We start from the raw sequence: 25,320 nt of genomic DNA on the forward strand, positions 1-25,320 counted from the left end.
TCCTCTCTCACGCCTCTGTAATTCCCTTTACTCCACTGTAATACTGATACATCTGACTTTAGCTTCTCTCTCTCAAATTGCAAGGTGAATTCTTTCATATTATGTTCACTGACTCCTATGGGTTTCTTTAGCTTAAGCTCCCTAATCAAATCTGGTTTATTGTACAACACTCAATCCAGAATTGCTGACCCCTAGAGGGCTCAACCATGAGCTGCTCTAAAAAACCATCTTGTAGGCATTCTTCAAAGTCCCTGGCTTGGGATCCAACACCAACCTGATTTTTCCCAATCTACCTGCATATTGAAATCCCCCATGACTATCATAACATTGACAAAATTTTTCTATCCCCCATTGTAATTTGTAGCCCACATCCTGACCGCTGTTTGGAGGCCTGCATATAACTCCCACCAGGGGTCTTTTTACCCTTGCAAGTTTCTTAATTCTGTATAATCATTGCTGTGAGAAGTTGGACTGGCCAGGATATGAGGGATATTTGATGACAGATGTTGCTTTCTTCAGGCAGTACTCTGTGTAGGTATTGCCAATGGTGGGGAGGGATGTGCCTTTAAGGTATTGGGCTGAGTCCACTATGTTCTGCATCTTCTTATATTTCTGTGCATTTAAATTACCATTACAGATAATAATGCAACAGTAAGGATATTTTTAATGAAACATCTGCAGAAATTGTTAGAAGAAGATATTGATGCAACTTCCTTGTGATTGTTTATTCATCTTTGGTGGCAGGGAAAGTAAACATTCATTTTATTAGAATTTGAGCAGCCTACATCAGACTGCTGTTACCTTCGTCAGGCTACTGTTTATTGATTACAGCTCAGCATTCAACACTATCATTCCCTCAGTACGAATAAACAAGCTCCAAAACCTGGGCCTCTGTACCTCCCTCTGCAACTGGATCCTTGACATTCTCATTGGGAGACCATAGTCAGTGCAGATTGGAAATAATTTCTCCTCCTCGCTGACAATCAATACTGGTGCACATCAAGAATGCATGCTTAGCCCACTGCTCTACTCTGGCTACACCCACAAACATGTGGCTTGTCAACATTCAAATACCGTCTATAAATTTGTCAATGACACAACCTTTGTTGGCAACTTTCAGATGGTGATGAGGAGACATACAGGAGTGAGATGGATCAGCTGTTTGAGTGGTGTCTAATCAATAACCTTGTACTTAACGTCAGTAAGAATAAGGAATTGATTCTGAACTTCAGGAAGGGAAAGTCAAGAGAACACATCGAGGGATCAGCAGCAGAAAGGGTGAGCAGCTTCAAGTTCCTGGATGTCACCAATTCTGAAGATCTATCCTGGGCCCAAAATATTGAAGCAATTTCCAAGGAGGCACAGCAGTGACTATATTTTATTAGGAGTTTGGGGAGACTTTGTATGTCACCAAAGCCTCTTGCAAATTTCTACAGATGTACTGTGCAGAGCATTCTAACTGGTTGTATCTCTGTCTAGCATGGAGGGGCCACTGCACAGGATCAGAAAAAGCTGCAGAATGTTGCAAACTCAGCCAGCTCCACCATGGGCATTAGCCTCCCCAACATTGAGGACGCCTTCAAAAAGCAATGCCTCAAAATGGCAGCATCTGTCATTAAGAACGCCCATCACCCAGGACATGCCATCTTCTCATTGCTGTCATCAGGAGCCTGAAGAAACACACTCAACATCTTTGAAACAACTCTTTCTCACCACTAGCAGATTCCTGAATGGACAATGAACCCATGTACACTACCTCACTACTTTTTTTCTTACTTTTCTCTCATTTTACACTAATTATTTAATTTGTTTCATATATATATTTCTTATTGTAATCTACGAGGAGTGATTGATAAGTTTGTGCCCTAAGGTAGAAGGAGTCAATTTTAGAAAACCTAGCACATTTATTTTTCAACATAGTCCCCTCCTACATGTACACACTCAGTCCAGTGGTCGTGGAGCATATGGATCCCTTCTTTGTAGAAGGGATGTGCATGTGCATGTAACAAGAGCGTCTTGGACCTCCAGGTGGTCCACAGCAGGGGTGATTGATATGTTCATGGCCTAAGGTAGAAGGAGATGAGTTATACAGCTCTCATTACATGCATGTGCAGTTCGACTCTTTGAGTGAAAATGCAGAAAGTTTGAAGTTTCTCCTCATCTCCTACCTTAGGCCACGAACTTATCAATTACCCCTGCTGTGGACCACCTTCTGGAGGTCCAAAACGCCGACTTCTACAAAGAAGATTTCCATATGCTTCACGACTGCTGGACTAAGTATGTAAATGTAGGAAAAATAAATGTGCTAGGTTTTCTAAAACCGACTCCTTCTACCTTAGGCCACAAACTTATCAATCACCCCTCGTATAGTTTTTTATGTGTTGTAATAAACAACATATTTCATGACATCTGCCAGTGATATTACACCTGATTCTGATTCTGAGATCAGGTTAAGGTGAGAGTGAAGCCTGCTCAGTTAATATCTGTTGTGCATGAGGTAAGTTCAGTCAGAATCAAAGGTTCAACTAGAACAATGACCTAGAGCAGTGGCCCTCAACCTTCTTCTGCTTGTGGTCCACTTGTGACTTTCATCTAAGCCCTACCCTCTGTAGTCTTCATTAGTTCCTGAAGTCTTTTTTTGGTCAACAGTACTAATTATTCTAATAACGAGTCAATATTTATGTTTAAACAAGTATAATTATATGTTAAATATAATGTTACAGGTGTATATGAAAAGCAAAACTATTTCAAAGCTCTAAATAGAATACTTTATTTATAATATACTGTATATAATATTCTTTTAACAAGCAATAAAAAAGTGTTCAATATTGTTACTTTGGATATTTAGTGAGATCTTTGTGACGGATGCAAACTAGTGAGTTTTGAATATCTGGTTGCAATCTAGTTAAAGATAATCCAAGATCACCTCTTTTCACACCTCCTTTGACAGTTACAAGCTTTTGATATCAGGTGAAGGACTTGACTAAAATCATATTCAACTGGATAAGAGGAAGGAAATCCAATTAAAAACAATGTGGCCTTCTCCCAGAGCTATGGAAGCTTATTTTGATATGGTTCCACAGGTTATCCAGAAATTTTGCTTGCTGCATTTAAATTTTGCTTCTGCTGTTATATCACTCTGTAGCTCAATAAGATATTTCCTACAATGTGGTGTCAACATCGTTCACATTTACCCCATATGGATTCACCACCCAACGCGGAATATGCATCTCCAGTAAGTCTCTGAAGAGAAATTCCATATCTGTGTGCAGCTCCTGCAATGGTCAAGATGTCCAATCAGATCATCATCTTGCAATTCTACGTGTCTTAAGAGTGGCCAGTGAAGGAAATTGCATAACCTCACAATGTCCAATATTGCTGCCGAATGCTTGACTTTTCCAAGGAAAGCAGTAATAGTTTCTTTATGTGGCTGAGTGGTGGCACAACAACAACCTCTATCTCAACATTAGCAAGACCAAGGAGCAGATTATTGACTTCATGAGGAGGAAACCAGGGGTCCATGAGCCAGTCCTCATCGAAGGATTAGAAGTGGAGTGATCAGCAACTTTAAGTTCCTTGGTGTTATTATTTTGGAGGACCTATCCTGATCCCCTCCTTTAAGTGCAATTACGAAGAAAGCATGGCCTTTGTGAGGATTCGGCATGATATATAAAACTTTGACAAACTTCTATAGATGTGTGGTGGAGAGTATATTGACTGGCTGTATCATGGCCTGGTATGAAAACACTAATACCTTTGAACAGAAAATCCTACAAGTAGTGGATATGGCCCAGTCCACCACTGAGCACATCTACACAAAATGTTGTCACAGGAAAGCAGCATCCATCATCAGGGACCCCCACCACCCAGGATATGCTTTCTTCTTGCTGCTGCCATCAGAAAGAGGGAGGTACAGGAGCCTCAGGACTCATACCACCAGGTTCAGGAACAGTTATTACCCTTCAACCATCAGGCCTTTGAACCGAAGTGGGTACCTCACTCAACTTCACTTGCCATTTCATTGAAATGTTGGACTCATTTCCAATGACCCTTCATCTCATGTTCTTGATATTTATTGCTTATTTATTTATTATTATTATTTCTTTATTTTTGTACTTGAACAGTTTGTTATTTTTTGCACATTGATTTAATGCCTAAGTTGGTGCAGTCTTTCATTGATTCTACTGAGGTTGTTATTCTATTATGGATTTATTGAGTATGGCCAGTAGAAAATGAATCTCAGGGTTGTATATGGTGACATGTATGTACTTTGATAATAAATTTACTTTGATACGAGATTGCAGTTTTTTCATTGTAACTATTTGTTTGATAAATTCAGATTTTCTAATATAACTGACAGGTAAAATATTTCAGACTTAGACACAACAATTTGTTCTCCAAGCTGCTTATTACTTAGAAATACTACAGTAATCTCATAAGAAGCAATTTGAACTTCCTTTCAAAATATGGTAAGTATCAGGGATTTAATGGAAGTTGTATTGGTAGATAGTGATGTAGTGGTAGACTTCATGCATTCTTGCCTCTGTGCAGTTTAGCCGTTTCTTGCAGATGACTCCACTGCAGTAACTGCAGCCTTAATGTCACATTTTATAAGTATTATAAAACGCACAGGTCAGTGGATTGCAAACAGAACCAGCCTCCTGCTACGCACTCGTTGATTGGCCTTACTCCAGACAGCCCTGCCCAATCTGCAGTTTGTGATTTGGAGGAGGATGTGGACCAGGATTCAGCGGGCCATCCTGCAGGGTGTGAATGGTGACTTGTACGTGGTCAAGCAGGAGCAGCAATAATGATTGACAAGCCGCAACCCCCCCCCCCCGCCCCACACATACACAGGCTAAACTCGCAAACACGAGGAAATCTGCAGATGCTGGAAATTCAAGCAACACACACAAAATGCTGGTGGAACGCAGCAGGCCAGACATCATCTATAGGAAGAGGTACAGTCGACGTTTCGGGCCGAGACCCTTCAGGCTAAACTGTTCTGCTGCCTTATTTACATAATCTAGCATATTTTCCTATTCAGTTCATTCAGGGTTCTAATTAAATTACACATACTCATTTATTTTATATTTTAGTAATATTTCATTAAAACAGTAAACTTATCCTGGCCCATTCAGAAACTCCAGTTTTTTGTTTTTCACTTGTGGTCCCTACAGAATCCAGCATGGCCCCCGGGGGCCAAGTAGCCCATGTTGAGACCTAGAGGAAAGGATTTTAATGACCTGACATGCCAGAAGTTAATCTAACTGACCTGTATTCCAGGAAGGAAAGAAATTAATTAAGCCACGCCACATGAAGGTGGGCTGTATAAGCTCTGAGCATTGTTCATCACAGTCAATCTCGAATGAAAAGATTGTCAAATACTTGTCAAATAGCTGAGAAATTAGTACTAAAGTAATTTGTAAACTCAAGCCTGTCAATGTTGACTTACAGTAGTCCACTAAGTTCCCTATGTAACATTGGGTAATAATTTTAAGTAACTTTTGACTACTTGTGACTCAGCTGATTACATTTAATGAATTGGTATTTGCAAACAATAAATATTGTTTACTGCATGGCCCAAGGTTCAGCATCTTACTTGACAGTGGACAAATGTGAATTAAATCATTGACAAGCTTAGGAATAACAATCAAGTGTTGACAAGCAAAATTAATGTTGGTTCAACTTGTAATCTATCTTAATTAACGTCCATTGATAGATCTCTGCTGAAAGATAAAGCCACTTCCAGTTCGTAGTAGTTAGTACATAAGAGGAAGTGATAATCTGTTGAGTGATTTCCCATTCGCTGTGCCAGCCTTTATACATTGGGGCATAATTGTACAGTAATGTTAGTAATTTTATGTGGCAGAACTGATAACAGCTGATAACAATTGCAATTACAATAGTTGTTTTATTAACTTAACTACACCATTTTACAAGAGTACAGGGTACCTGAAAATGTTACATTGGGGTATTAAGTAACAGATAAACTATATCCCTTATGTGGCTTAATATATATTCCAAGATTTATTCAGCAAGTCTGCTGCTGAACTTTGCACAGGTGTTTGATGATAAGCAGTTATTTTCTTGAACGTCCATTCAATCAAAACCACTTTTATGAAAATTACTTAAATCATCTTAGTTACAATAGATGTTCTTGAATCAATTTCCCTCAGACTGGTAACCCCAGCTGTTAATTGATTACTGATTCCATGTAAAATTTTAGCCTAATACTACCTCATTTCATTGTCATTTTTTCTTCAACTGTTGGCACTTGCTGAGCTGGAATTTAGTTTCCACTAACATGTTTCTTAGTTTGATATGCTGTAAGAAAACACTATAATGCAGTTTTCTTACCAAAACTGATGTGATGGTTGTAAAGGTTGTTCCAAATGATGCACGTGTATTCACATGCACACATTTATGTATTTATTTCGAGATACAGCCTTTCCAGACCAATGAGCCCGCACTACCCAATTACACTCGTGTGATCAATTAACCCACTAGCCCTAAATTGTACATCTTTCAGTTGCGGGGGGAAGCAAGAGCACCCAGAGGAAGCCTCACAGTAACAGGGAGAACGCACAAACTACTCACGGGCAGTGATGGGAATTGAACCTAAGTCACTGGTGCAGTAATGTGTTGCGCTAACCTCTACGCTACCATGCCACCCCACCAAATGCACCATCATTTGCTTTGAGCAAGTTATCCCGACTCATATGATCTCATTCAGATTGCTGCAATGGAAAGGAATTATTTGTGGGATTATAATAAATCAAATCTTTTAAGACATGTCTTTATATTTTTGGAAAAAAATTATCTGAGTGATGATTATAACGGATTGTTTTAAGTCCTTCAGTGAAAAATCTTCATTCTGTTACAAACGATCATTGAGATTGGGTTTAGTAAGAAAGTTAATTATTATAGCTATTTAAATAGGATTCCTTAGAAATTTCTCAAAGCTTTCTACTTGGCAGGAAGTGCATGCGTAAAAAGGGATTGAATTGCACTTCAGTGAAAGTAATAATGGGAACAGCTGTTTAGTTTAACATTTCCTGAAAACCAGTTATCCAAGATTTAACATGAAAATTTCTATATTGTATGAAGTGTGAAGTACACTCTTAAATTGTAATAATCTTATGAAAACAATTCCAAAAATATGATGTTGAATTAAGAGTGTTTGAAGATTATTATATTTTGCCAATCCGGTAAAGGGATAATGTTGATATATTGCTTAAGAGCAAAATTATAGAGAATGGCCATAAAGCAATCTTCAGGTACTCCAAGAGTGAATTTCAGTTCATGGAGTCACTGGGGTGTAATGTGGTGCACTACTAGTTATACAGTCAGTGGCCACTTTATTATGAACCTCTTGTACCTAATAAAGTGGCCATTGAGTGTCTGTTTGTGGTTTTCTGCTGCGGTAGCCCATCCACTTCAAGGTTCGATGTGTTGTGCATTCAGAGATGCTCTGTAAACTCTAGAAAATCCCAAGAGATCAGCAGTTTCTAAGATAATCAAACCACCTCATCTGGCACCAACAATCATTCCACAGTCAAAGTCACTTAGATCACACTTCCTCCCCATTCTGATGATTGGTCTGAACAACAACTGAATCTTTTGAGCATGTCTGAATGCTTTTATGCATTGAGTTCCTGCTACATGATTAGCTGATTAGATATTTGCATTAACAAGCCGGTGTACAGGTGTACCTAATAAAGTAACTATTGATTGTATAGTACATTTGACATATCAAGGAATACCTAAATATTTCACAAAGATTTTCAAATGATGTTTTTGAGAAGCCAGTGGTAACATACCTGCCTTATTTCTAAGTTCTTAAAACTTCTTACCCCATTCCAATAAATTAGAGCACAGCAATCTGAATGAAAACCCCAAATCTGAAGCATCAAAGGTGCTGCCTTTTTGGGCAAGTGATTAAATTAAACCTTCATCAGCTCTCTCAGGGGAATATAAACAAAATAGCAATATTTCAGCAGTATTCCCACATCCTAGCCAATATGATGTGTCTCAAATCAATATTTCCATTAAAAAGATTGGTAAGATTGGTACTTGTCAAATTTTTATTTGAGAGATATGCTGCATGCAAGTTAGCTGTTGCATTTCCTACATTGCCAAAAGAGGCTATATGCTGTATTTTATTGGCTGTAACTTAGTATGGGGAGTTTCTAAAAAATGCATACGTTTTATTTTTAATTGCCAAATAAATGCATTAGAGCATTGACTAATAGGTCGCTGTATTTCAGATGCTAAAACACCAGTGTTTACCATCAGATATGGCATCGAAGGAGCATTGATATGGATATAGTAAGGTTGGAATACATGCATACACTAAAACTTAATGAATATATGAAGTACACGGATCAAGGTTTAGAAATGGATTGCATATGGGAATCGAGACCGATGACGCTACAGCGTAAGCTCCTTGGTAACTGTTTATTTTTCTAATATATCGCTCGAAAGATATTTATAATGACTATTTCAATGTCATACAATGGCCGGTGATCGTTTTATTTCAGTTTTGCAAGAACTACATGTCCCAACATACAGCGCGCTTGATAATTTGTGCTTGTAGGCAGTGATGTTCGAAGCACCGTTTCACACCGTCCTTGGTGCCAGGGGCTTTGTAGATCGCAAGCCAAAGACTGTTCTCCACGCTCCAATAATTCTTCAGCACCGGAGCATGAACTGAGTGGCTACCAGAGTGAGGTATGCGTCGCTGATCCACGCACTTTGCACCTACACAGTATGCTCTGTGGGTAGGAAAGAAAATCAGCCTGACGAAAAGAAAATCGGAATAAGAGGTTAAAATCACAGCCCAGAATCATAAACTCCAGAATAACGAAATAATGTCAGATTCGGAAAGACATCAAGTGATGCATTTTGCACCAGAAGGTAATCTTTTCTTGTGAAGATTGAAGATTTTCTCTGTCGAGTTGGGGTGACGATTTGGAATAGCGAAATGTTGCCAGCTCAGGAAGCAGCTAAAATTTATCACACTAATTATGTGAGGAACTCAAGAGCGATCGGTGTTCTGTGGGCTATTTTCACCATTTGTTTTGCTATCGTGAACGTGGTGTGTTTCATTCAGCCTTATTGGATCGGGGATGGCGTGGACACCCCCCAAGCCGGTTACTTCGGGCTTTTCCATTACTGCATCGGGAACGGGCTCTCCCGGGAGTTGACCTGTCGCGGTAGCTTCACTGACTTCTCCACCATTGCGTCCGGGGCTTTCAAAGCCGCCTCTTTCTTCATCGCCACGTCCATGGCGCTCATCATGGGCTGCATCGCCTGCTTCGTGCTCTTCTTCTTCTGTAATACGGCCACAGTGTACAAAATCTGCGGCTGGGTGCAACTTACATCTGGTGAGTGAACACGCAGAGGAGTCAGCACTTAATCACTTCCTCAGTAAATCATAGCGTTGACTCAATGCAAAGACCTTTTTTTTTAAGGTCAGCTTTCTTTGCCAGAAATTACATATTCCTGCAGCGAGAACGTTCCTTTCGAAACACATTCATTTTTGATAGAACCTAGTTGTTTTCAGCAGGGTATTTTGTTTGTGGTCAAACTTTACTACATATACAGTAACGGATATAATGGAAAGATAACCGGGAGAAGTAGTCTAGCATTAGACTGTGCATCTTAAAAACAAATAGAAACACTAAAAGAGCTGATGTCTTATCTTGGTATATCATAACACATTTTGATTCCTGATATTTACTGTTGTACAGTACATATCTGGACTATTTTAGAGATATATTTTCTCCGCTTCAGGTGCATTTTCACGTTATTTACAGCTCTGGATCTTTATTAATGACCAAAGCGTCTTTTTTTTCACGTACTTCACGCTGAATTTCAATGCATCTGCCACATAAATAATAGAATGTTTGTGATCATTTTTTGTACCGATTATAATGTAAATTTTTAATCCGTTGCATATTTAACATTTTTGGAATAAAATCCCGATGCCGTGAGTGGCACTTGAATAGCAGAAAATCCATGGATATCATGCTTTCTAGTTCGAGTTTATCTGTTTGGATCTAAAGGCAACTCTAAGTACAATGAGAACTCGACCTGTACTCAGATGGGAACCTTTATGAAAAAAATCGAATGAAGTGTTACAAGTGACACTCCGGGTATAGGTTTAAGAACAATTTATCTTGTTTAAACATAAATTGGTTCGACCATTCATTTAAGCTCCAAATTTATAAAATATTGCATATCAAATAAACATAATCATAAGAAGATAAAATTTATGTTATATTACATTTATTTGATGGAACTTCCTTCATCTAAAAATTGACATTTCAGTTTAAACGTGCTTAATTCTTAATTCATTATTCATTTTTATTATTACAGCAGTATAATTTTTGAGTCAGATATAACAGCAATTAGTCACATCCAGATTAATTAATAAGCAGAACGTTCTCTATGGAAATGCAATGTGGCTCCTGGATACAGGTAAGCAGCTATACTGGCATTTACTGAAACAAAATGACTAGGGTGTATTGATTCCTGAATGATAAGAAATTTGCATAAAGTTCATAAATTATATGCATGTACAATTGAATGTTGAATCCACAAAAGCTTGAAAAACACTTAATTTAATACAATGGGAAATGTAAAGGAATGTTTCTGTGAGGATTTGTAAATAAAAGATTCAGCAATTTAGCAACTACTTTGTTGTGAAGGCTCCATTGTGGAATTTTGTATTGTTCCCCAAAAGTATCCAAAGCTTTTTGAAAGTTTTTTTAAAAAGAAGATGACACTGGCAGACAGGTCAGTGCCCAGGTATTAGGTACCTATTATCCTACAATGATTAGGCTACTGAACAGGCATGGCATGGATAATTCCAGTCACAACTCTGAACTGATCCCACTATCTATGAATTTACATTGGATGTTTGTCAGTCTTTATTTATATATTTTTTCATAAATTCTATTGTACTACTTTATTTTTCCCCTAAGTGCCTGCAACAAAATGAATCTCACAGTATTTGGTAATGTAAACATACTTCGATAATAAATCTAATTTTGACTTTAACTTTTGATACAGAATTAAAGTAGTTGATGAAAGAATTAATGATGAATTAAGGAAAATATTTACTCCAAGAAAAGGTAGGTTCCAGAACTCACCGCCTGCAATATGAGTAAAGGAAAAGACACTCCTTACATTCAGAGGAAGTAGATTAGCGGTTTGCTTACCTGAAGAGCTGTAACTTGTAGGGCCATGATTTAAGAAGTGGGAATTGTTTAAGCAACAGTTTTTGGGTAGATGGACATGATTGCCAAATGGGAATTTATGGCATAAATGTAGTCTATAATTCTGATGCTACTGAACCAAAGGCATTACACAGATTGTTACTTGCGGAGGTTTAGTCAAGTGAACTGCTCCCTGATCACCCTGCGTAAATATTGCTTCCTCCATAAAGTCTTTGTTCCTCAAACTCCTCCTGCTCCATTTAGCTTCTGCTGACTCTTTCAGTCATGCTGTACCCAGAAAGGAAGACCTGATTTGTGCTATAGCCTTAAAATTATTTTAAAATATTTTCACACCATCCCTTAGAGTTCTACCACTTGAAATCATTTTATAAAGTGGCGGTCAAGTTTTCTACTGTCCTGCAATTTTAAGGTACCTGACAAGCTGGCACTTCACTTTTTGTGTACCTTGCTATAGGCAGCAGGTAATTCATGTCTTGTGTCACTAACATGCCAGTCCCATCTTTGTACTTATTGGTGTCTGAGCTGACAGGTGTGAGCTTGAAATTAAGTGCTACTGTTTTCACCTTCACTGTCTTGATATTCCTCCACTCCCTGGTGAAGTGACATATTTATATACTTAAAATCAGTAAAAAACAATAAGGATAACATTCTTGTGCAAATGAAAGAGATTGATGCTAATGGCAGCTGCATGTTGCAAATCACAAGAAAGTATGTGTTGAAGAGAAGTGGGAAGTGAGGAAGTTGATTGGACACCAGACTGTCAGTGTTGAGCTCTGCGGCTGGCGTAACTGCAAGCACAACAATAATAGTAATTTTTGGAGATGATCAAATTCAGCCTACAAGATTTTTAAACTAATCACCCTTATTGTTCTCTGAAAATTATGTGTGTTTTCTGTGTTCTTCTTGAGTAGTGCTTTCAGTGTAGTGAAAAGAATTAAAACAGAAATTTGGTAAATATACTGCATCATAAAAAATCCAAAGCTGCTTCAAAGATGTCTCTAATCCTAAACTGCACTGAATATGAGCATTTCCATTCATGTACTCCTAGGCATGATGAAGTGTCTTACCAATTTGTTTAGGTGTCAACAATATTCTCCACAACATAATTAATCAAGTATTTAATAAGTATGATCGGACTTCTGTCAGAATTAAGTTATGTTTGAAAAGAAATTTGAAAACAATGGAACATTGGCCTAGAAAATATAATGTGTCTGAATATATTTTGTTTGAAAAATGTTTGTAACTTATTGGTAAGATAAAAGTAATTACTTAAATTATATTCTAAATATTTTTAAGAAATAGTTAATGTACAGTTTCTTGAACAAAACTATTAGTACTTATAGAACCAATTTGCATAAAAGAGAAATTACTTCCTCCATGTATACTTATTTTAAATATTCACAATTAAAGAAAAACAGCTATGTTGATCAATATGTGAGAGTAAAAACCCACAACTAGGAAACCCACAGAAGTAATTAGGAAATGCATGGTATATTCACAGTGCTGCTAGGGTTAGGGTGTTAGCTTTTATTATTTGATGAAAGAAGTCAAGATGCCTTACCACGATTATATAGACCCTTTTATATGATCACAATTATATAGTGTGACTGCACCTGGAATGTGTGGACAGTCTTCATCGCCTTAGTTTAAAAATAATGCACTTGCCACTGAGGAAGTGTACCAACAATTTCTGTCTACCTCTTTCACTCCCCTTCCTCTCGTTCAGCTCCGAGCCTCTCGTTTTTGTAACCTTTCCCATACCCCTAAATACATCTTCCTCCCTCCCCCTCTCCCCTCCCTCCCACTCCGGGTTTCATCCACATTATCCTCACATTTTACCCACTCAATTCCCCCTTCCCCAACTTGTGCCGTCTGCCCTTCGCCTGCCTCCTAATTGTTCCATTATCGTCTTCTTTACTTAACAGATTCCGATACTGGTAGCCTTTATTCCCACTTATCACCCTCCTAGCTCTCTCCAGCTTCAGCCTCCCACACGACTCCATCTGCTTTTTCTTGTCTGCTTCCCCCTTGCAGCCACCTCCCTCTTTCTCCCACTCCACCCTACTCCCCACCACCACCGGTCCACCTGCCTCTGTCTCCCACTCCACCCCTGCCACTGGTCCACCACTCTCAACTTGGCCCTATCTGCCCATTATTCTTCACCCCTCAGCAGTCAGACAGTCTGAAATCACTTCCTGGCTCCAGTCTCACCCCTAACCCCCACCCCCTAATCCCTCTTCTTTTCATTGACTACCTTCCCTCTCCCGTCACAGTCCTGATGCTGGATGTTGATCTGAAACACAGTTCCTTCCCCCCAGATGCTGCTCCGCCTATGGAGTTCTCCGCGTGGAATATGTGTTGCATTGATTTACCAGGCTGGTTCCAGTGATGCTGAGTTTGTTAAATGGAGAGAGATTGACTCAGACCATTTAGAAGGAAGAGAGGTGATCTCACTGAAACATACAAAATTCTGTAGCCGGCACAACGAGAGTAAATGCAGAGCCCTTCCACACGAGCCTCGAACTGGGAGATGTGGTCTTACAGTACGTAGCAAGCCGGTGAGCAATAAGTGAAGTGGAGATTTTATTTTTCATTCAGAGTTTAGTGTGATTAATCTTTGGAATTCACTATCCCAGTGGGCTGCAAAGCCTCAGTTATTGAATTAATTTAAATCAGAGATGGACAGATATCTGGGTAGTAAGAGAATCAGGTGTTATGGGGATATTGCAGGAAAATGGAGTTTAGTTACAAGATCAGCCGTGATTTTGACACCCTACTCCTGTTTCTAGTTCTCATGTTCTTCTAGTTCAATGAAAAAAACGTGATCTAGGTTTGAAAACTCCTCCGAATTTTAAATTAAATTTTAAAAAAGAGTAATTTGATTTCTAGCTCAATAGATGTAATTTGTCTTTACAATATAGTACCTTATCCCCAACTTAAATGAGAGAACATTATTTCACTAGTGATTTTTTTTCCTCTTCCCACAGCAGCCAGCCTGTACATTCTATAATTGAAGACATCAGTTCAAGACTAAGTTACAAAACTAGGTTCAGACTTCATAAATAATGACTGCTGCAACATTCTGATTAATCACAGGATATCGCTGATAAATGCTTTCTGAAGCAGCATGACTGATCATTCGAGGAATATATAGGGTAATGCTCATGTCAGCTCTTACAGTTTGGAAACTGATTTTCACCCTTTCAGACTAGGGAAATACAAATAATCAACAGATCATACCACATTAATAACACTTTTAAGAAAAGCTAGATAAGCCTTTGATTAAAATACACTGAACAGCAACTTCATTTTGAAAGTGTCTGCTGTTTCTAAGCATTTCTGTGGAAATATCATACATTATGATTTATAATCCTATTATCAACGCATTTTTGTTCTTTACTGAGTTACACAGATACTGTGAATCCAAAACAAGAACAATGAAAGCACTCAGCAGACCGAGCAGCATCCATGAGGAAGGAATAGAGTCAAGTTACTGGGATAGCTCAATCTGCACAAAGGGTCTCCAGCAGCTTCTGTTTTTGCTTTGAATTTAATTTTAGTGCTTAGTTTCTAAAATTAAAAAAACAACAAATTAAAATGCTTCTTAAATGTAGTGATGAAGGTTTTGCTGGTTGGTTCAAGAACCGAATGGTTGAAGGGAATGTTCTTGAACCTGGTGGTGTGGGACTTCAGTCTGCTGTACCTCCTGCTGATGGTAGCTACGAAAAGATGGCGTGGTCCATATGGTGGGGGTTTTGGTGATGCATGATGCTTTCATGAGGCAGCCCCTCCTGTAGATATCACCAATACTGCAGAGGGATGTGCCTGTAATGCACTGAGTTGAGTCAAGGTTCAAGATTCAAGTTTATTTATCACGTGTACATCGAAACATACAATGAAAAACATTATTTGTGTTAACAACCAACACAACATGCCTGTTCCTCCCTCCCACCTACACACACACACACACACACACACACACACACACACACACACACAATCCTCCCAACCTAGGACAGATCGTCTTCAGCCTCCAGCTTCCAGCTTCCAGCAGACTTGGACTCATAGACATTGGGTCTTCGACTTCCCCAGTGGAATTGCAGAGATTCGCAGACTTGGGCTCTGGCCAGTGGACTTTGACGTCTGAACTTCTTAGTTGATTCTCAGGCCTCAATCATTAGCATTGACCCCAAGATCTGCTGATCACTGAACACTAGGCCTCGAACACCAGAATCACCAAAGAAGGGACCCTGAACACTAGGCCTCAAACTCCGGTCACAGCGATTCGTGAATCCGGGGATGGGGCGAGGGGGTCAGTAGACTTTGTTCCTTCTGCCCCCATGGAACTCTGACTTTGAAACCCGCTGACCCATGGGGGGGGGGGTGGAAGGGGTTCACCAGTCCTTGTCCATGCTGGTCTACTGCTCAACAATGCGACATCTGACCACGATATGCCATGTCCGCGTCGCTGGCCTTGGCACACGGAGCAGAGGCTTAGACTCCAGTCTGACCTCTAATTCCCCCTCACATCCCTGTCCCTAAATCCTAACCTGATCCCTAACTCCTCCCTCGGTCCCCAAAGCTAATCCTACTAAAAATAAAAAACCTAATAAAAATAAAAACAATAAAAAACAACAAAATCTGAGCCATGACCTTGAGAGAGACTGCAGCTCAGCGCCATTTTGAAAAAAAAAAGATAATATCCACTGCTCTGTGGCTTCTTTTGTCCCTGTGCATTCTAATTACTGTACCAGACCATGATACGAACAGTCTGGATACTTTCAACAGTACATCTGTATAAGGCTTATTAGAGTTTCTTATAATTGCATCTATATTAACACCAAGAAATTGAAGCTCCTGATTTTCTTCACCACCGATCCCCCATGTAGACTGACATGTTTGTCGTCCTTCCCCTTCCTGAAGTCAACAATAAGCCGAGAGGTAATGTTACAGATTTGTAGGACCCTGGTCAGATGGCACTCGGAGTACTGTGCTCAGTTCTGGCCACCTCAATATAGGAAGGATGTTGAAACTATAGAAAGGATGAAGAGGAGATTTACAAGGATGTTGCCTGGATTGGGGAGCATGCCTTATGAGAATAGATTAAGTGAACTTGGCCTTTTCTCCTTAGAGTGACGGAGGATGGGAAGTGACCTGATAGAGGTGTATAAGATGATGAGGGGCAGTGATTGTGTGGATAGTCAGAGGCTTTTCCCCAGGGCTGAAATGGCTAACACGACAGGGCACAGTTTTAAGGTGCTTGGAAGTAGGTAAAGAGGGGATGTCAGGGGTAACTTTTTTACGCAATGGGTGGTGAGGGTGTGGAATGGACTGCCATTTGTCATATGAGGAGGACCTGCATGCCTAAATGTTCTGCGTATGAATTCTTGTTAAAGTTTCAATTGCAAAAAATGAGATACATTATTACCAGCATTGTGGATTGATTAAAAAGCTTGCGAAAAGCACTGAACCTTTTGACTTACCATAAGGAATTGCATCAAATTAAGTCAAAAAATGTAGTTAAAATGCTTCATATCTTGGGAAGAGACAAAGTTCAAGGTAAACTTATTATCAAAGTACATATATGTCACCACATACAACCCTGAGATTCGTTTTCTTGTGGCCATACTCAATAAATCCATAATAAAGTAATAACTATAATAGAATCAATGAAAGACCTCACTAACTGGGTGATCAAATATTGTGCAAAAGATAACGAATGGTGCTAATACAAAAATAAATAAGCAATAAATATTAAGAGCATGAGATGAATGATCCTTGAAAGTGAGCCCATAGGTTATGGGAACAGTTCAGTGATGGGGCAAGTGAAGTTGAGTGAAATTATCCCCTTTGGTTCAAGAGCATGATGATTGAGGGATAATAATTGTTTCTGAACCTGGTGGCGTTTGTCCTGAGGTTCCTGTACCTGATGGCAGCTGGGCCTCAAATGATGGTTGCTGCTTTCCTGTGACAACACTCTGTGTAGGTGTGCTCAGTGGAGGGGAGGGTTTTACCTGTGTTAGACTGAGCTATATGCACTGCTTTTGTAGGATTTTCTGCTCAAGAGCGTTGATGTTTCGATACCAGGCTGTGATACAGCCAGTCGATATACTCTCCACCACACATCTATAGAAGTTTGACAAAGTTTTAGTTGTCAAGCCAAATCTTTGCAAACTCCTAAGGAAGTAAAGGCGCTGCTGTACCTTCTTCGTAATTGCATTTACGTGCTGGGCCCAGGACAGGTCCACTGAAATGATAACACAGAGGAATTTAAAGTTGCTGACCCTCTCCATCTCTGATAAAGACGGGCTCACAGACCTCTGGCTTCCTCCTCCTGAAGTCAATAATCAACACCTTGGTCTTGCTGACATTGAGTAAGAGGTTGTTGTTATGGCACCACTCTACAAGATTTTCAATCTCCCTCCTATATGCTGATTCATCACCACCTTTAACTCAGCCTATGACAGTGGTGTTGTCAGCAAACTTGAAAATGGCTTTTGAGCTGTGCTTAGCCACACAGTCATAAAACACAAAATGAGTAGAGCAAGGGACTAAGCACACAGCCTTGTGGTGCACCTGTGCTGACGGAAATGTTGTTGCCAATCTGAACTGATTGGGGTCTGCAAGTAAGGAAATGGAGGATCCAATTGCACAAGAAGGTATTGAGGCCAAGGTCTTGAAACTTATTGATTAGTTTTGAGGGGATGATGGTATCGAATGCCCAGCTGTAGTTGATAAAGAGCATCCTGATGTAAGCATCTTCACTGTCCAGATGTTTTAGCATTGATTGAAGAACCAATGGGATGGAATCTGTTGAGTTGGTTGGCAAATTGGAGTGGATCCAAGTCACTTCTCAGGCAGGAGTTGATATGTTTCATCACAAACCTCTAAAAGCACTTAATCACCATGGATGAAAGTGCTTTAATGTTAGCAGCAAAGTTCAAAGCCTCTCACCAAGTACATTTAATTTCAATGCTTCAATATCTGAAGCCAACTAGTGGAGATACTGGTTATCACATTCATCCACAGAAAATAGAACCAATGTTAGAAGCTGTAAAATACCATAATTGATCAACAACTTGAGGAAGTGAGTTATGGAGAGAGGTTGACCGGGTTGGAACTTTATTCACTGATGCATAGGAGAAAGAGGGGTTATATTATAGAGTGAATACACAGACTTTTTGCTTGGATTGGGAAATCAAGAACTCAAAGAGATAAGTTTAATAGGAAACAAAGGGGTAACTTCTTCACCCAAAGAGTGGCCAGTTTATGGAAAGAGCTGACAGAGGAAATCGTTGAAGCAGGTAAATCGTTGAAGTATTTAAAAGGCACTTGGACAGGTGCATGTGTAGGAAGGGTTTTGAGGGATATGGGCCAACATGGGCAAATGAGACAAGCTTAGATGGAAATCTTGCTCAGCATAGACCAGTTGGCGTGGAGGACCTGTTTCTGTGGTGCTTGACTCTGGTTCTAACAAAGTATTCCTATGAAAACATCTTTTCATCTTCTTTTGATTTTGATTAACAATATGATAATTTCGAGGTCATTTTTCTTTCATAATATGGCTGAATGATGCTTAGATTTAAAATAGAAAATGCAACAAATAATCAGGCCAAGCAGCATCTGGGAAGGAGAAACAGAATTAATGTTTTGTATTTCCCAGCAAACATTTACTTCATTAATCTGTAACTTTTTGCAGATACTATAATAGATGTGTCTATTCCATCTTGATTGTTGTTGGTTTGCTGGGAAACAGAGTATGAAATACATTTTAAAGTACTGTGCTAGTTTCAGAATGAAAACATTGCTTTTTTTTGGATTTTTCTATTTAGAAATTAGTTTATTTACTATTTGATAAATTCTGTGCCAAAAATCGGCATTTTTAATGACCAGATGTAATTCACAGAACCCAGTGTTGAACTTGGTTCCGTGAACAAGCATCCACAAATTTAATCCATAGTTTGCATCTACATCAAAGCAGCAAATTGCACTTTATCAGGGACTCAACAGTACTGGTACAGTACTCAACAGTACTAGAAGAGGTTCAGCGGGTCCATTGTTGGCTTCGCCGGTTAAGTCCAAGAACAATTTTGGGAGCTGGTGCTGTTGATATAACTGTCATTGCTGATAACTAACTGATATAACTAGGCTCAGAACGCACACACTCTTACAACTCAAGCATTCTTTTTTATTTTACTTGTGCACAAGGAAAACAGCATGGGCCTCTATCACCCACGCTGTTCTGAGGTCTGAACAGAAAACTTTTTATACAGAATTGTCTCATCGCTTATGATATTGATCATTGCCAATTTGAATTCCTCACTCACAAGGCGTTGGTGAGGCCTAATTTGGAGCATTGTGTGCAGTTTTGGTCACTTATCTACAAGAAAGATGTAAAGAAGGTTGAAAGAGTACAGAGAAAACATACAAGGATGGTGCTGGGTCTGGAGGACCTGAGTTATAAGGAAAGATTTAATAAGTTAGGACTGTATTCTTTAGAGCATAGAAGACGAGAGGAGATTTGATAGAGGCATACAAAATTATGAGGGGTATAGATCGGGTAAATGCCACTGAGGTTGGGTGGGATTACAACCAGAGATCATGGTTTAAGGGTGAAAGGTGAGAAGTTTAAGGGGAACATGAGGGGAAACTTCATCACTCAGAGGTTTGTGAGAGCGTGGAATGAGCTGCCAGTACAAGTAGTGCATGCAAGCTCGATTTCAATGTTTAAAAGAAGCTTGAATAGGTACATGGATAGTAGGGATATGGGGAGCTATGGTCCCAGTGCAGGTTGATGGGAATAGGCAGTTTAAAAATGGTTTTGGCATGGACTAGATGGGCTGAAGGGCGTGGGTCTGTGCTGTACTTCTCTATGACTCTACGATCAATCACTGTACACAATAGAGGTGTTAAAAGTCGATCAAAGCTTCAAGCAGACAGCGGATGATATTTTGAAGTTAGTAACGACAATAGATCCTTAGTTGTTGGATATGTTTCACATCCTGCTGTTATGTCATCTGGTTCCACACTCCCTATTGAATAAAAGGACACTATGTTTTTGGAAGGCCTTTCTGGAAAGGCCCCACTACAGAGGCCTCACTCCTCTTGCTTGAGTACACATTGCCACCTGTAGTAAGCAGAGGAGTCTCCAGGGGTCTTTCTTCAAAAATCTCCCTTTGACCACAACTGCCCAGGCTACCATTGTCTTACTGCAACTTCCACACTCGCTCCTCGTCCCGTAGAAGACAACATAAATCTTAGTGAATTTCATTCATGCTCAGTGACAGTTTAATCAGGAACTGTTGGCTGTTGATACCAGGGATGTACATATAACACTCCTGGCTGATAGTAGCACAAGTATTACCTCTCTTAGACAACGGAAAGTCTGATGCTAGACGATTTGGGGAGCCACAGTGTGGATTGCGCAACGTCATTGATGTCCTGGTACACGTGCTAAGGCTGTGTTGTTAGCCAGTTTCTCCAGTAGTGCTGGGGCCATGTTAATGGTTTTGCGAGCCAGTCTGGCAGGTTCCTGGAACGGGAATGCTATTATCCAGGAATGCTCAGTTTCCATAATGCTCCTTCGATAGTGGCCTCGCGCTGTGAAACGTATAAGAGTGTGAGTGTGGTACTATGTAGGGCATCCGTTAGTCTTGCGAGACCATGGATCTGTGCTTGGAATGTCTTTACTCTCCAGGGTGCAGGCCTGGGCAAGGTTGTATGGAAGACCATGCTGCAAGTCTCTCCTCTCCACGACACCAATGTTGTCCAAGGGAAGGGCATTAGGACCCATACAGCTTGGCACCAGTGCTGTCGCAGAGCAGTGCGTGATTAAGTGCCTTGCTCAAGGACACAACACGTTCTCTCAGCTGGGGCTCGAACTCACGACCTTCAGGTCACTAGTCCAATGCCTTAACCATTTGGCCACGTGCCCACTACGTAGGGCGGATAACATTTCCTCCATGGATTTGGTTCAGGCCAAGACCCCACTTTAGAAAGGATGCCCCTGGCAGCCAGTGATAGGCCTGTTGGCCACACGTCCAGTCAGTACTGTTAACAGAATTCGGAGGGTCACCAGTGGTATACACATCGCAGGTACTGTTACCCAAATCTAGTCCTGTGCCTTGATGTTATAGTGACATACTTCACCCCTATTCCCACGTTTCCGTTTTGGAGTGGGGGTGGGGGGTTATGCAATCGTTGTGAGCAGATTGATACTTTACCTATTCTCTAAACAGTCGCACTAGCACGAGTCATTCCAATGGGTAGTGCAGTGCCCTGCTCCTTTTACAATTCTGATGTTCTTATCAAAATAAAACAAGGAATCAAACTCTCTACAATCCAGGGGTATAAATGCATTGACAATCCACCTTCCGAACGTATAGACGCTCTTCAGAGCACACCCAACAACCTGACGGGTTAGTACGACGCATAGTCATAACTAAGGCGAAACTTTATCGGACTATTAGTTTTGTACTATACTTCTGCACTTAGGTAGAAATTAGATGTCCCGATTACCCAAGAGTATAACGCATATTGGTTACTTAAACTGTCAAATAGTAAAGACCAATAGTTCAGTCCATTAATCCTCATCATCAAGGTTCTTCTGGCTACCTGCTGCTCCCTGGTTCGGTGGTAGGGCTGGCGCAACCTGCAAGGCGTGCTTTCCTTGGACCTTTAAAGCGGTATATGTGGTCAGCAGCACTTGGAATGGACCTCCCCAGCGGGGCTCCAGACAGTTCTTTCCTTGACAGGCTCTTACCAGTACCCAATCTCAGGGCTGGTAGGTCTGACACTCTGCAACCGTCAGGATCTTCTGGGCTTCAAGTCCCATGATGGGAACATTTAAGAGCTTACGTTAGTGCTATACAACATTGCAGCACGTTTTCACGCATATTATGGATGTCCATCTGTTTAATTGAAAAGGGAGGAGAGACTGCCACAAAACTATCTCTTGCGTGGGTAGGCCTGCTATGCAGTTTAGAACGCAGCGCATTGCCGTGAGGGCCGGTGGAAATGCTTCAGCTCGGTCTAGTCGCGCAGGTTAGCTAACCTCCAGTTCAGCGCCCCGTTCTTTCTGCTGCCCTGTAAGATTGACGTTTGGTAAGGGCAGGTGAAATGGTGCTTACGCCATAAAGTCCTCATAAAGTTTACCCATAAAGTGAGGACCTTTATCACTTAAGATTTTATTTGAGAATTTATTCCTAGGTTCGGGGATCCCAAACCTAGGAATACTCATAATGAAAATATCATTATCAACAGTCACAGCATCATTTCTCTTAAGTTGGATAACTTTTACCGATAGAGATAACAGACACAATAACAAGTGCATAATCACAGCCCATACATGTAGGTAACTACATCAAGTCCATTTGAAGATGCACAATTGGATTCCGGGGAAGGGCCCAGCTGCTGCAGATACAGGTAGTGTATTTCAGGATTGTCTCTGGCGAATCACAGTCGCTGCCACTTTTCCTGCTAAGGTCGAGCATCTCCCATTTTCGATTATACTCGTTTTCCTTCATAGTTTTGCACATGGTGTGCTTGAGTTCATAAAGTCGTTTTCAGTTACTGACGCATAAGGCTGAAATTTTACTAGTTCATCAAAAGATTTTGGTAAGTACTGGCAGCCTGATCACATTGGCGTGCTATGATCTGCTTTTGCAGCCTTAGCAAGGAGTCAGCTCTTTTGTTCCCTCCAGTTATTTTATGCTTCTCGTTAGTATGAGCCGCATGTGTTTATAACAGTCATTGTACTAATACATTGGAACGCAGGGAAAGGCCCATAGTTAGTTCGTCGTGTTTTATCGGAGAGGCGAGAAACCCACGTAGTTTCCCTAATTGTGCATTGGTCATGCGCTAATCCCGAGGCACAACTTGATTCAGTGCACCGGCTGCAAAGATAAAAGGCTTTTGTTGAAACAAAAAGGTTCAGCCGCTTGAGCAGCTGTACCGCCTCAGCTGTTATATGATGTGCTTATATCGCATATTTATTAAACATTTCTACTAACTTTTTCAGTATCAGATCGGAAGGAAAAGCCGTCAAAGAAAAATTTCTCGGGTGGCATTTGACAACGGGCAGAATTAAAAACGTACAAGTTCTGAAGTACAGTTCGGAACGGCTTATTTAAGGTAAACTGAATAGTCTATGGTGCCAGTGATGGTGAAGGCGGAAACTAATGAAAAACACGAGAAAATCTGCAGATGCTGGAAATCCAAAGCAAAACGCACACAACATGCTGGAGGAGCTCGGCAGTCCAGGCAACATCTATGGAAAAAAAGTAAACAGTCGGCGTTTCGGGCAGAGACCCATCATCGAGACCGTTATCAAAAGTGCCTTTGCCCGAGGGCATGCATCTTCGAGTCCAGTGTCCTGGCTGTCTGCAAACACAAAAAAATACGCAGACATCTGCATGGTTACCCCTACCGTCCCAATTCCATGTTTATTGGATCAAAGAACTGTAAAACCCATTTAGAATTTATTGCACTTTTAAGATAATATCTAAACAACCACGCTGTTCAAAACAAAAATTGCCAGTCACGAGTGTACCATGCGTGTACAAACTGAAGTTTACAGTGAAATTTTAAGCAGAAGTTAATCTGGTAACGATTGGCCAAAATTTGGTCACTGTCCTTTGGTTAAATATAGTACAAAGCTTTAAGTTAAAACAACATACAAATTGCACAGGATAGCTCTTGCAATACCTTTAAAACAATGTAAAATATTGCCCAGAGGCTCTAGTGGATCAGCCCGGGAAGTCTCATACAAATATTGTTCCATTTCCCTTAATATCGTTAATCCTTTTGGCAATTTTTGTAAAGGCGCGCAATTTTCCTTAACTCTCTCATCTTACACAATTAAAGGTATATGTTTTCCTTTAACTTAGGTTGCAAGTTATTTTTAAAATAACATTTATTAAGATGGGCGTCCTCGCTTGTTGTGTTAATCCGGACACATTTTAAAACATTTACGCACGCGTTCTACATATTCATTGGCATTATTGTTTCTTGCCTGACATTGTTTTTTATAACAACCTAGAGTGCGAGGGAAACATTTTCTTAGAGCTCCTACTGTTTCGGTTCGAGGCATATTAAAATCAACATTTCGCTCTTCCTCTCTGCACCCCTCCGCCTCCATTGTGATACAGTATGGGGACCCGGCGTCTGTGGCAGGGCACCAGCTGATATCGGTATCACCGAGTACTCGAGAGGCGACACTTGGCGTGAGCCTTGCTGAAACTGTGCCTGGGGAATGCAGAGGTATAACATTTAGTCCACCCTCAGACTCTGGTGCTAATTGTTTCTCTTCCAGCACTGAGGTAAACACTATTATACGTTGCCTGTTCTCTCTCTGCCTTTTCTGTCTTTAGCTTTTAATCACTTACTCTCATTTTGCAGAATTCATCTAAACATTTTTGCATTTCACATCTACATTTTACAAACACGGAGACCACCTTACAGTCTCCTCACGTTTTCGTTTCTCCAACAACATCTGCAGTCAAGTACTTAGTCCATTCCTTACACTTAGACCATAAGACGTTGGAGCAAAATTAGGCTATTTGGCCCATCAAGTCAGCTCCGCCATTCAATCATGGCTGGTCGTTTTTTCTCTCCTCAGCCACACTCCCCCGACCTTCTCCCCATAACCTTTAATGCCATGTTCAGTCAAGAATGTATCAAGCTCTGCCTTAAATACACCCAACGGCCTGACTTCCACAGCTGCCATGGTAATAAATTCCATAAATTCACCACCCTTTGGCTAAAGAAATTTCTCCCCATCTCTGTTTTAAATGGACACCCCTCTATCCTGAAGCTGTGCCCTCTTGTCCTAGACTTTCCCACCATGGGAAACATCCTTTCTACATCTATTCTCTCTATGCCTTTCAACATTTAAAAGGTTTCAATGAGATCCCCACTCATCCCACTAAATTCCAGTGAATACAGACCCAGAGCCATCAAACGTTCCTCTTATAATAAAGCTTACATTCCGGAATCATCCTTGTGAACCTCCTCTGGATCCTCTCCAATGCCAGCACATCTCTTCTAAGATGAGAAGCCCAAAACTGTTCACAAT

At 40.4% G+C, this 25,320-nt stretch overlaps 1 protein-coding gene across 2 annotated transcripts in view; it reads left to right on the plus strand.

Annotated features, from left to right (window-relative positions):
- Nucleotides 1-8,180: 8,180 nt before the first annotated feature.
- lhfpl3 (LHFPL tetraspan subfamily member 3) overlaps nucleotides 8,181-25,320 on the plus strand; it is a 228,390-nt gene continuing 211,250 nt past the window's right edge. For both annotated transcript variants that reach the window (XR_010021130.1, XM_063072857.1), the window contains exon 1: nucleotides 8,181-9,389. Coding sequence is in view for 1 of the 2 variants with exons in the window: in XM_063072857.1 (XP_062928927.1) it covers nucleotides 8,987-9,389 (403 nt within the window). In the remaining variant the exon portion in view is untranslated. The remainder of the gene's footprint in view (nucleotides 9,390-25,320) is intronic.

Source organism: Mobula hypostoma, chromosome 20 (assembly GCF_963921235.1).
Source record: "Mobula hypostoma chromosome 20, sMobHyp1.1, whole genome shotgun sequence".
Classification (NCBI taxonomy): Eukaryota; Metazoa; Chordata; class Chondrichthyes; order Myliobatiformes; family Myliobatidae; genus Mobula; species Mobula hypostoma.